At 38.5% G+C, this 12,869-nt stretch overlaps 1 protein-coding gene across 1 annotated transcript in view; it reads right to left on the bottom strand.

Moving 5' to 3' along the window:
* Rab3c (RAB3C, member RAS oncogene family) overlaps positions 1 to 12,665 on the bottom strand; it is a 175,521-nt gene extending 162,856 nt beyond the window's left edge. Inside the window, exons 1-2 of the mRNA XM_050160459.1 lie at positions 12,642 to 12,665; positions 2,728 to 2,958 (exon numbers count right to left, since the gene is read on the bottom strand). Of these exons, the coding sequence (XP_050016416.1) occupies positions 2,728 to 2,958; positions 12,642 to 12,665 (255 nt within the window). The remainder of the gene's footprint in view (positions 1 to 2,727; positions 2,959 to 12,641) is intronic.
* Positions 12,666 to 12,869: the final 204 nt, after the last annotated feature.

Here is a 12,869-nt window from a genome sequence, read left to right as displayed (position 1 = left end):
AACTAATTTTCACAACCCTAAAAACACAGGAGCATGAAGAGCCCGCAGTAGGGCCATACAAAAAGAAAGGGGTTGTTGCTTTTGTTATTTGGTCATTAGGGTTTTTATGAATTTTTTTTAAAATATTTTATTTATTTATTATGTATACAATTTTCTGTCTGTGTGTGTGCCTGAAGGCCAGAAGAGGGCGCCAGACCTCTTTACAGATGGTTGTGAACCACCATGTGGTTGCTGGGAATCGAACTCGGGTCCTTTGGAAGAGCAGGCAATGCTCTTAACCACTGAGCCATCTCTCCAGCCCTGAATTTTTTTTTAAAAGGGACATATGGTATTACTTTGTAGTTCAGGCTGTCTTCACAATCACAATCTTACTGCCTCAGCCTCCCAAGGTGCTTGGATTACAGGCTTCCCCATGCCCAACAAGATTATGTTTTAATTGTGAAAATATAAAAGATTAAACTAGTGTCATGACTAAGAAGAAGGAATGGTTAAAAGCTCCCATGTGACTGTGTTTAGGTTTTTTTTTTTTTTTTTTTTGGAAGGGGAGGGTTGTCTCTAGAACCAGGCAATGGAGTTAATGGACTTTTGATTGGACTGCTCGTGAAAACTCATGGCAGCTTCACCGAAAGCGATGTATTTTGCCAAATCAGTAATGAGTCTGAGAATACTGTCAGAAGCTACACAGAAGTCACAGAAATCAGGACTCATGACGAGGCCAGAGAGCAGGAGAAGCTGCAGAATCTGAGCTGGGCTCTGTCCAGCTTCATGTGATGTAGCATCGCCCAGAAGTGAGAGAAAACAGAAGGAGCCAAGCCTCAGTGCCTAAGAACAGAGAATGAGTTTTCTCTGGCCTGGAAGCAGCGCCATTTTAAGAAAAATATCTTAATAAGTGTAAGAATAATATTTTTTTTTACTTTTCAAATATGTCAGCTTTGTATTAAGGATAATGTTATACCTCAACAAGTAATTTTGTCAGCAGCCTAGCTTTAGGAAACCACCAATGATCACAAAAAAAAAAATTTAATACACCGGTTAGTGTGTTTTCCAAATGGTCACAAGGATTACTTTTTAAATATTTCTAAGAGACAAAGAAGGAAAAAAGTTGGAGTTGTCTGCTTGATGAGCAGGAAATTTAAGGTGGTGAAGTTAAGATATATGTGGCTACCAGATTAATTTACTTCTTAACCCGTCAAAGCCCCTGAAAGTTCAGGGAGTGTTCTTAAAACTGAATATGACTTTTATCCTGTGGCTGTGATGGCCAGAAGCTAAAAAGGAAGACAATGAGACAGGCCCTGAATGTGAAGCACAATGAACCCCATCTTTCTGTCTGCATGCACTGAGGGGGTGTGACCGGTGACACGCTGACAGTGACAAGTTCCCGAGCATGTATGCACCCTGTCCCCCACCCATTCCAAACACACACATAGAACCAGAAAGGGACTTCAGGAAATGGTAGAGTATTGGAGATCCTACGCCTGGAGCTGAGATATTGAGGTGTTTTGTGAGTTCTAGTCAGACCTAGAAGATTCCAGAGTTAGCATAAATGAAAGTCACAATCTGTTGTTAGATGGCTGCCCATGTATATGCTCACATCTTTAAATTTCATCCTTAAACCTTTAAGATGGCTAAAGGTCATGCCGCTTACACAAACAATTTAATATGGGTTGTTCTATTTTTAAAATCAGTCTAAATGCCACAGTCTGGGATTTGTCTCTCTTTGGCTTTCCATATTTAACCGAAGAGGCATCAGCCCTGCAGATGAGCCTAGTACCATTACCAAATGATACTGTATCCACAGGAGGTAGGAAACACCCCCTGGGAAATACTTGTCTACTGCTTCAGTCAATTTGAGTGACAGAAGGGGGTCTAAATTGACTAGTAAGCCATCCCATTTGTGAATATACTGTGATGTTTGTAAGACATTTACTACATAAATCTCACTGACAAAACCTGGTGTTTTAGATGCTTTAACACTTACATCCCTTGGGTCTGCTATTCACATAGATATTTTCTTGCTTCTTACTCTCTAGTTTTCTGAATCTATACCAACAATGTGGTTAAGAAACTTCTGATTTTCACGCACTGAGAGGACAGCAAGTTAGTGAACTGATTTCAGAATTTTATCGGGGATGAGGGCTTCTACGAAGCATCTTGTTTCTTGTCTTTCTCTTATTTGGGTGTACAAACATGGTATTTAGAGTTGAAACACCAAGGTTGTAAAGTATAAAAAGACTGTACTCAAAGTGAAGCCCTGGCCTTCCTAAAGGGAATAGCCCTACTTGTTCCTCCTTCGATCATCGTCTCTTTTATAGTGCACGAGGCAGGCTGAACCCTGTGCACTGAAAAGCCAGATATATATGCGTTGCCTGTTTAAGTACATATTACAAAAACGACCACGTGAGTCACAGCCTTGTTCAAGGTCAAGCAGATCAAGGCAGAACCAAACTCCCATTGAGTGTTCCCACCACCAACATCAAGAGCTTTGATTTTTTTTTTCTCTTCTTAAAGAGCTGCTGAACAGCATCACATGACAGCCAGGTAGAAGTCATTCTCCATATCTTCAAAGGCATCCCTGCACTCTCTGAAACACAGTGTTCTACAGCAAGAAGGCTAGAAATCAGCTTGAAGACCCCATGGGGAAGGAACAGGGCACAATGGTTTTCACTTGCATCCCTGAATGTCCAACACCCCCAGAATGAAGGTTGGTGTCGGTTCAAAGTCACTTACCCAAATCTGAAGCTTGATTCTCTTTTCATTTTTGAAAACAGTTTTGACTTTGAAATCGATGCCAACCGTGCTGACAAACGCAGAGGTAAAGGAGTCGTCCGCGTAGCGGAACAGGAAAGATGTTTTTCCCACGCTGCTATTGCCAATGATCAGCAACTTGAACATGTAGTCGAAGTTCTGGTCAGAAGAGGAGTCCTTCTGGCCAAACCTGGCATCTTGTGCAGAGGCCATCTGCGGGGAGTCAGGCATGGATCAGTGTCCCATTCGATACAAAGCTAGCAGCACACTCAGTATTGCCCTTGCCAGAAACAGATGTCAGAGACTCAGGAGGCAAATAGAGCGCGCTCCCCAATCCCCCTCTGATACTGGTATCCATGGCAATAATTCCCAGCTGGAAAACAGAGCAGCAAATCTTACAGCTCTTTCCAGCTGTGCTGGTGCTTGTCACTGCTCAGCATTCACAAGCAATCAAAGACACCAAAGGCAACATCTCACAAAGTAACATGAAAAAGCCAAGACAGGGGAACTGGCAGGGCATGCGAGCTCTGAAGCTTTGTACTCTCAGTTAGGAGGACTCCAACCTGGCTGAGCGGGGCTTATTCCTGAACATGTGAATTATTAGTCTATAAAAAATTCCAAGCACATCTCTATTTTATCTAATAACATCATATCATGTCTTCATCCCCACATAAATGTCAACTTCCTTAAAATGAATAATAATGATACATTCATATGGTTCAAAATGTAACAGGCATTGTTCACTTATTTAATCCTCATAACATGAGGTAGGTACTTTATTCCTACTAAAATGAGAAAATTGAGCTTCAGAAATATGAGACAGTGTACTCAAGTTTATCCAGATGGTAAGTCGTAGAAGCAGGGTTCCAACCAGGCAATTGGTGCCAGGGAACACATTCCTGACCTCTGACCTATTTTCTGGAGACAGAGATAAGCACAGTAACCTAGAAGGGCACGTGGAAGGCATTTCTGGACAGACGCATGGGCTATTCTACCTAGGGCGAGGCATTGGTTCTGCCAATTACCAACTGTGTGAAGTTGATTTTATTTTTAGTTTTCTTCATTATATACTTGTTTTTTGAGATTTGAGATTTGAGAAATCTGTTCGTGCATACAATGTGCTTTGTGGGTTTACCTAACTGATATGCTATAATTTTCCTCTTCACATAAAGAGAAAATGGCACACTACCTACCCAGGATGCTCATGGAAGGAATGGATAATAGACCTATAAATCATATCTGTAACTCAGTATAGAATAGAGATCGGTTTCTTGTTTTTTAAATGTCTTAGGTAGATGATTATAATTCCTCATCTTTGTGATAATTTTAATATCTACCAAAGCATCGTTGTGTCACTTCAAAGTACCATTGGCTTGGGAGAGAAAAAAAAGGCCATTTGCTTCAGCACCTTTCCGATGCTATGAATTATTTGGGCAATTGCTCTCCCAGTCAACGTGCTAGCCACTAAGCACATATGGCAGTTGAAACTATACTAAAATTAAACAGAATTTAAAATGTGGTTTCTTAATTACACTAGCCACATTTCAAGCGTATAAACCCATGCACACACACCCGGCCGCTAATGTACTGGATAGGTATATACAAAACATTGGCATCACTGCCGCACGTTTTCCTGAAAATGCTAGGCTAGACAGTCTGTTTCCCATCAAAGCTGGTTAATATTTATCACATCTTCTCTTGTGAAACCCAACGAATTCAGTGATGGTGTTTCTGTGACGGAAGCTTGGTTCTCTGTCTGAGGTAGTAGAAACTTCAGCGGTGGGACCTCGTTAGTACAAGACAGCTCACTGGGAACACTAATTCTCAGATGAGAGCAACATGAATCAAGGGACCTGGCTGAATTTCCACAACAGCGTGTTGTTGCAGCCAAAGCAAACCTGGCCCCTGAATTGCTCTGGTTTCCTATCTCACCCAGTGACCTCTGACTCTTACATGTATTCACATCGTGATGTCATCCCGCATTTCATGACCGCAGCTGGAAGACCCTCCCTAGAGGGCTTACAGAGGCCGACGCCATGTATCTGGACCTCTAAAATATGATCTCAATACACATTGTTTTAATAAAGTTTCTAGCACCAGGTCTTTTGCTGCAGCAACAGAAAATATAACAATCCTAGAAGGAGGAGTACAGAAGCAGCTCCAGCGAGGAGTGGACCAAAACCAAAACACGGCACTTGAGCTCATCTAAGACACCTAAGATGATGCTGATGGTCTGAAGCCAGGGGAAACAGCATGGAGGAGGGAGCCACAGCGGGGAAATGGGATGCGAGAACAGACTACCCTTCTACACAGCAGGAGAGTGCACTTACTGAACTTCATATTCTCTAAACCAACACAGACTTAGGTGTTTCTGATCACAAAGACACATCCAGGGAACAGTGATGACTTGTAGGGAGAGTTTGCAGACAGGCAACACCACCTCCCCCCTGGGAGCTGTGCAACACTTTTCATGTTCGGGTGAGCCTCGCCTAGCACTCATGTTCTGGCAAACCTCGCCTAGCATCGGCCGTCAAACGTAAAGTTGGCTCAAAGTCTATCAGTGTAACAAGAAGTTCTTTAACAATGAATGGCGTCCAACACCCTAATAGGATGGCGATTAGGTTGTGGAGGTTGTTGTTGTTTAATTTTGGCACTGACATCCCTACAAATAAAGTCCTTGCACCAGTTACTAGCTTCTAGGAGATGCCACTCCAGCATGTCTGCAGGTTCCCTTCATTAACAAGGTCCTTTGATATTTTGTCTTGAGCCAGCTTAAGTTCTGGATCAGGATTTAGGATATTCAACTAAGCCACAGTCAGAAAGAGAGTTTAAACTTCACAGGGCTGCTCGGCCTATTCGCCTACCACACGCTCTGCAGCCCAGAGCTGTAAGGAGCCATGCCAACAGGGTTGTGTGTTCTACAGGCTGCCTTAAAAGAAAGCATGGTACAGGTGACTGCTACAAGTGAAGTTCTATGATTCTAAAACTGAGGCAATAAAGGCATCGTGAATATAGAGAGCCTTTAATGTAATTGTTAATATTTAGTTGGGGATATGAGATTTACCTAGGAAGTGCCAGCCCTAAGTTTAAAGGCTAATCTATCTTGTGTGTTGGAAGTAAACCACAGGATGGGAGGGTATTTAGGAGGAGGGCAGTGGCACTGGGGGACTATGTATAATGCAGAAGAATTCTCCTGATGGCAGTAATTTGGGGATTTTTCTTCTCTCTTTTATTTTCTCACTCCTTCTTTCTTTTCTTTCTTCTTCCTTTGCTATTTTAGTTTTCTTTTTCTTATTTTTTGAGAGAGTCTGATATGTTGCCCAGACTGGCTTTAAAGCCCTGGCTTCAAGGAGAGGAGTGGGTATGGGATTCCCCTCTGTATACTATGAATACCATTGGTTAATAAAGAAGCTGCTTTGGGCCTATTGCAGTGCAGAATAGGGCTAGGCAGGAAATCCAAGCAGATGGAGGAGATGCCATGTAGCCACTACAGGAGGCAGATGCTAGATGCCAGTCAGAACCTTACCAGTAGGCCACAACCACATAGCGATACACAGATTAATAAAAATGGGTTAAGATATAAGAGTTAGCCAATAAGAAGCTTGAGCTAATAGGTCAAGCAATGTTGTAGTAATACAGTTTCTGTGTGATTATTTTGTATCTGGGCAGCTGGGAAACAAATGGGCAGCATCATCTGCCTACAGGGGTGGGGGCAGGGCAGGGGGGGTCTTTCTGCCTCAACTTCTGAAGTAAGGAATTAATTAGGAAGAGTTTCTAAGATTATTTAGTTTAAAATATTGCTTTTCTTTTACTTTCTCTACTGCTTTCTGATTTATATCATCAATAAAACCCAAAAGGTCACAAGTGTTCATCACAAATGTATGTGTATTTTGTAAAACTTCAGAACAATGAAATAAATTCTGGTTCTGAAGATTGGGAGACAGCTTTAATCTCATTAAGAACCAAAATTGGTGTGTTCACTCTACAGCAGCGTTTGAATGTCACTGGGGCTTATACACAGTAACTATGCAAATTTACTGGCATTTCTAAATACTAAGTTGTTTGAATATCCTAGAAATTTTATGGGGAGATAGAATTGAAACTTGAAAACATGGGTAAGAAGGCTGTTACCTATTAGACAGTGAGTCAGATTTAATAAAACATCTATATTCACACTCAAAATTTATGAAGTATAATCAAAATAGTAAGGTTATTGTTTACATTTCTATAAAAAATTTTTCTATTAGAAACTCAATCATAATTCTTCTTGGTTTTTCTGAACAATAACTACAAATGAGTCCTATTAAACTCTTCTAATACTCAAATCTTTCAACCCAAGAATGTTCATTTATCTTTAGTTTGTAACATAACATGTTTCTAGTTTAAATGGAGCCAATTGTGAGCCTAGATCGGACAATCCAATGACTGAAATGAATGACTCTTGTATTGGAATTAACAAACACTATAGATCACAGAGGAGTCACTAAACTTGAAGATGAATCCATAGAAATCATACAATGCAACAAAGAAGAAAATGAAAATAAGCAGAACCTCTGCAGCTGCTGGGTCAGTATCACAAGTCTAACATGTAACTGAAGGCTTAGAAGAACAAGGAGTAGAATGATGCTATAAAAATATATATAAAGATACTAAATATTCTCTAACTTGTTGTAATGCATACATGTCCATTTCTGATGAGGTCACTTCAATCCTCTAAGTCCAAAATACAATGGAAAAATACATGCATATCAAAGCTAAATAGAAATATATTCAATTCAAACCAAAGGAAACATGACATTATATATATTACAATAATAAGAAGAGCAGATGGTTTCACAACATAATGGAGTCAGTAAACAATGAAATAATACACTGAAATTCACCACTGGAAGAAAGAAAAAATAAACACAAAATTTGATAGGAATTAAAAACTCCCATTCAAAAATTCAAGAAAAAAATACCAAAAAATCATATAAAAAAAGCCTGATCAAATGTGCTGACAGAGTCCAGACTATACGTAAAACTAAAAAAAGTTGAAAGGAAATAATACCACATAGACACTCAGATCAATGGGAGGAATACTAGACATCGTGAAGAGGTGGCAAGGAAGTGTGTGTTTGTGTGTGTTTAATGAAAAAACTACATGTTTAAAGCTAAAATTATAATAAGTGCAAGTGTAATATACATGAAACCATATCATGCAAATTCACTATAGAGTATTTGGGGATATTATACAAAATCAAAGCTGATTGTTTAGCTTTGTATTGTGTAGTCTTTTGAATAAAGACTAAAAAAGTAAAAAGGACCACATTAAAAAAAACACATACAAAGGAATCGAAATGCATAAGAAATTTAAGTAAAATGATGGTAAGAAAGGAATATCAGAGGAACAGAAAAACAAAGTATAAGACAAATAGCAAATTATTGCTTTCAATTCAACAACATAAATCATCACAATATATGAAATGATTCAAAATTATAAATAAGAGGCAAAGATTTTTCAAACTAGATACAAATGTGAGGCCCAACAGACACTGAACATATGACATGTAAGCATAAAAGCATAAACGTTGAAAGCAACAGTAGGAGACTTGTATATTATCTCATGACTTACTGGTCATGTGGTGGTCTCAGGAAGCCTTGGAACAATGCAGGTGATAGGCATTGTTCTTCCCTGTCTACAAGAACTTGGTGACACTGTTGCTGGGGACACCAAACTTAAGTTACAGGACTTAGAGGAATCAAGCTAGTACTGACTGGGAAGTTCCCCCTGCTTGTTAGCTTTGATTATACTTGATGCTTTTCAGTCTCGTGGAGGTGAAAAGTCATTACCAATTTTATAAAACTTCAAGTCCTACAATCCACAAAACTGGTTTGGCAAGATAAGCCTATGGGTGTAATAATGGCATAAATGTTACAGAGGTAACCATTTCTTTCTTTTCCTTCCTTCGTTCCTTCCTTCGTTCCTTCGTTCCTTCGTTCCTTCGTTCCTTCGTTCCTTCGTTCCTTCGTTCCTTCCTTTTTTGACTTTCAGGCTTATTCCACTGAAGGTAACTTATGACTAGTACTGTACATCAGGCCATGAACCTGCATTTAGGGAGCTCAGAGGCCCTAGAATGGAGTCTACTACTATTTTTCTAAATAGACATACTATCAAACTCCCCTCTAAATACTTATATCTATACCCATAGATTAGCACAACTCCCAGTTCTCATCTGAGAAATGACCAATAATAATAACTAAATAATATACTAAATTATAAATCCAAGTTCTTGAACTTAAAAGAGTAGAAATGGGAACCCATCCTCGTAGTACCAAAGTTAAGTTGCTCTTTATGCTAATTCTCTCTGCTCCCTATTTTTGAACAGATGATACTCAAGGAATGAGTAAAAAAAAAAAAAAAAAAGAGGGAAGACTGTCTCACCAGCATCAGTGAGAAATCGGTGAAGGATAGGGACTGTCCATTGCAGAGGATGAAAAGAGTCTGGCATCCACACATAATAAAATGCAGGAATGTCACAACCTTTCCATTGCCAATACAACAGTAATATCTGGACAATAAGTATCACTTGGCTTATGTATAACCGGCTTGTTTTGAACACTGTCTTACTATGATCACCTCAGAATCATCTCTGATCTATGTGTCCATTGTTTTCTTACTGTGGCTTATCTTTAGCCAGCTTTTTCCCAGTCTGTTCCAGTCCTTCAGCATGCATTTTTGTTTGAAGTTCCCTTATTTATAAGAAAGGTCTGCTTTTATCAGATAAAACTGAGAACTAAGAAAAATTCTAAACGTGAGAGACAATGGATCTCACTTTAGTCCTATAAGAAAGAAAATGAAACTACAGGAAATTATAAGAAAGATAGATAGTAGGACACTTTTAACACAATGGCCTTTCACAAATATTTAGTTCATGTAAACTTATTTTATAAACATAAAATAGAATGAATATATTTTTCTTTCTTCTCAACCAAATGAATGAGTAATGTTTTTCTCAACACAATTCTTATCCTTCACACCATACATTTATACCTTCTGGAGAAACCAAAATAATAGGAGAGGATATGAGCTTTCTAGATAGAATCAATCTGGCAGAATTTTAACTCTTCCATATTAGAGAAGTTATCTAATATTAATAAAGTCCAGTTGCCTTGCTTTTAAATAGGTAATGGTGACTTGTACAATTTTAAAACTTATTTGTAAATATTTGGCTCAAATATAGCCATGCATATGAGGGTTTATACATATATACAGGGATGGTGACATCTGAATGCAAAGCTCTGTGGTTGACGCAGGCAAGCACTGAGTGGACTGGAGTTATTTTTTAGTCAGCTCCTGTATTAAATTTTTTCTCAAAGTCTTGTCCTCAATCATGAGCATTACTGTTCCCCATGTCATTTGACCTCCAGGATTTATCAATATGTTGAATAAAAAGACTAAATGACTACCATTAATGCTCTCAACTGACCATGCTTACCAAATGCTATCCTTAATTAACTAATTAAGTAAGGTAGTCATTACTTATTGTGATAGTAGTCACTCCAAGAAACAAGAAATTTCTTATTTTCTGTGGAGAAAAATGCTGTGGAAAATATTCTAGGATCAAAGACAATTCCAAATGAAGTCAACACAAAGCCATCTATATAAGAACATCAAATGCTTTGTGATAGATATTGTGTATTTTTCCAACGAATTTTATTTCAGGAAAAAAAATCATAGTATTTAGCTATCCAATAAAGCAAAAGCTCATTTTGTTCCACATCAGCAACGGAACTAAATGCTCCCCCCCCCAAAAAAAAGCAAAAAAAAAAATCTGAGATTAGGAAAATATAAAGTGAGTCTTCCCTTGTGACTCATGCTTCGTAAGTGTAAGTAAAGAAATATTTCAGACATTTGTTTCAAGTGATTGCACAGCTTAATCTTTGAAATGAAAAAAGGAATATCTACTATTTCTAATGTTGCATCTTTGTGTTTCAAAGTCACATGGAATTTGATTCTAGTTTAGAAAAAGGGATCCTGAAAGAATAGTTGCTGCTTTAAAACAATCTAAATTATGTTTATACTATTAATTACTATACAATTTTAAAAATCTGAAAATGATAGAAATCACCTTAGCAACAATGTATTAAAATGAATCAAGGTGTGTGCTTGAATTAAATATACTTTTAACAAATCTGAATTTTTAAAATGGATAAATTCACACTGGCTTTGGGAACATTATGTTTTAAATTCCAAAAATATAACCCAGTGAATTGAAAAACATCACAAATAGGAAAGCATCTGTATCTCTCAGAAAATTGATTCCATAGTACCTAATTTTTACAATAATTCACCATTAGAGTTTTCATTGAAGTTCAGCTTTACAAGACCTAGCACATATCTGACGGATATATACACAATAATTTAAAATATGTCCTAAAGCACTAATTTATTAGAATCTGCAACATTTCATTACCTTTTTGGATAGTCTAAGCAATACAGAAAAATAAAATCAATATACAATAGCTATTTTATTTGTCATTCGACAGAAATCAGTGGAGTCAACTTTAAATTCTAATTTACATTATTTTTTTTTATTTTTCAATTTTGGAAAACTATGAGTTTAGGGGTCAGCACATAATATTTTGATATAAATGTATACAAAGCGAAGAGTGATAACCCAGTTTTAAAGACACCTGCCAATATTTACCTATCATCAAATATGATTAAATCAGTTAGTTGGCTCTTAGCAACATCTCCAGTGAGGGAAATTATGAGCTATTATATCTTGATTGCAACAGTCTTTATTGTCTGTCCACACTCATTTTGCATCGGGTCTATAATAAAAAGCTAAGTCACAAACAGAAACATCAGATGCCACACAAAGGTTCTACTTACTATTCCTGGGCACGAATTAAGTTTTCAATAACTCTTAAGGCAATTTGAGATCTTCCATTATATAATACTCCAGCAAATAATTAAATTCTATAATGCCTTCATCTAAATTTCCAGATAGGATTCCTTAGCATATGTAACAAAGTAAACAAAAAGTATATCAAAGCAGATGTATAAAGCCCTTGATTCGTGAAGAAAGCATGGGAAATGTTTGAGACTGGGTTGTCAAATATTTATGCCACTGAGTTTGCCAACCGTATGCAACTGAGTTTGGGTTCGGAAGGGAGGCAACACTTTCCAAATGGAGTGATTTCGTCTCCTCTCAACCCATTCATAAAACGCCTTTCTGTTATGCAACGAGCTCGCTCTGCTTAGTTAAGGAACATAGACTTATGTCTAGCTTTAAGCAGCTGTGCACAGAAAGGAGAAACAACATTGGTCTTTACTTAAAGGCATAACTTGTGAGTAGCTCCAACAGGGGTACTTTTCCTTTCTGAGAAGAGTAAGCCCAAGGATGTGATTAAAAAGGGGAATCTGAGAGTACAGGGAACGGCTACCTTACACTGGAATGCTGGCGGAAAGAGGGTCCTTGACACGGAGCTACTCAGTTAAGTAGACATGTGTCAAGGATAGTAGGGCTCTGAGATAAAAGAGTAAATGTGTTTTCTCTTTTCCTTTGATACTGGGACTCTGATTTTAAAAAAAATATATATACACACACAAAAGAGGACTTGGGAGACACACTGCTTCTCTTTCTTAACGAATCTCACTTAATTCATGTGACTGAAAAATCTCCAGTTTACACCACTATCACGAACCTAGGAAGCGAAGGACATCAAATCCAACAAGAGATGGTCTGTCCTGACTTTGTTAGCTCGGGTTTTCATTTTCCACACTCAGTCTCCTTAAACCCGAAAAGATACTGAACAATCCTACCTATCTTTCATGAAGACATCCCCTGAGCGACTGGAGAAACCCTCTCTCTATTTCTCCCGAGACCACTCTTTCTTTGTAGACCCACCTGCATGGGCGCCTCGTGTCTCATTGTAGGCAAATGTCCTTTCTCTCTTGCTAGGACAGCGCTGCTCCGGGCGTCTGGTCAAGCGTGCACAGCCCGCGCGCTCCCGGCAACACTCCAAACGCGTGGGGCTCTGTAGCCCGCTCCAACATCAGCACCGGAGCTGTCCGCTCCTGACTCGGCACAGGCGTACTGGCCAGAACCCCTTGCGCTTCTGGGAGTTGTAGTCTA

The sequence above is a fragment of the Alexandromys fortis genome, unplaced genomic scaffold, assembly GCF_014885135.2.
Source record: "Alexandromys fortis isolate MF-2015 unplaced genomic scaffold, M_Fortis_MF-2015_v1.1 scaffold_76, whole genome shotgun sequence".
Taxonomy (NCBI): Eukaryota; Metazoa; Chordata; class Mammalia; order Rodentia; family Cricetidae; genus Alexandromys; species Alexandromys fortis.
The sequence above is the reverse complement of the archived record's forward strand: the minus strand, read 5'-3'. Positions and strand labels throughout refer to the sequence as shown.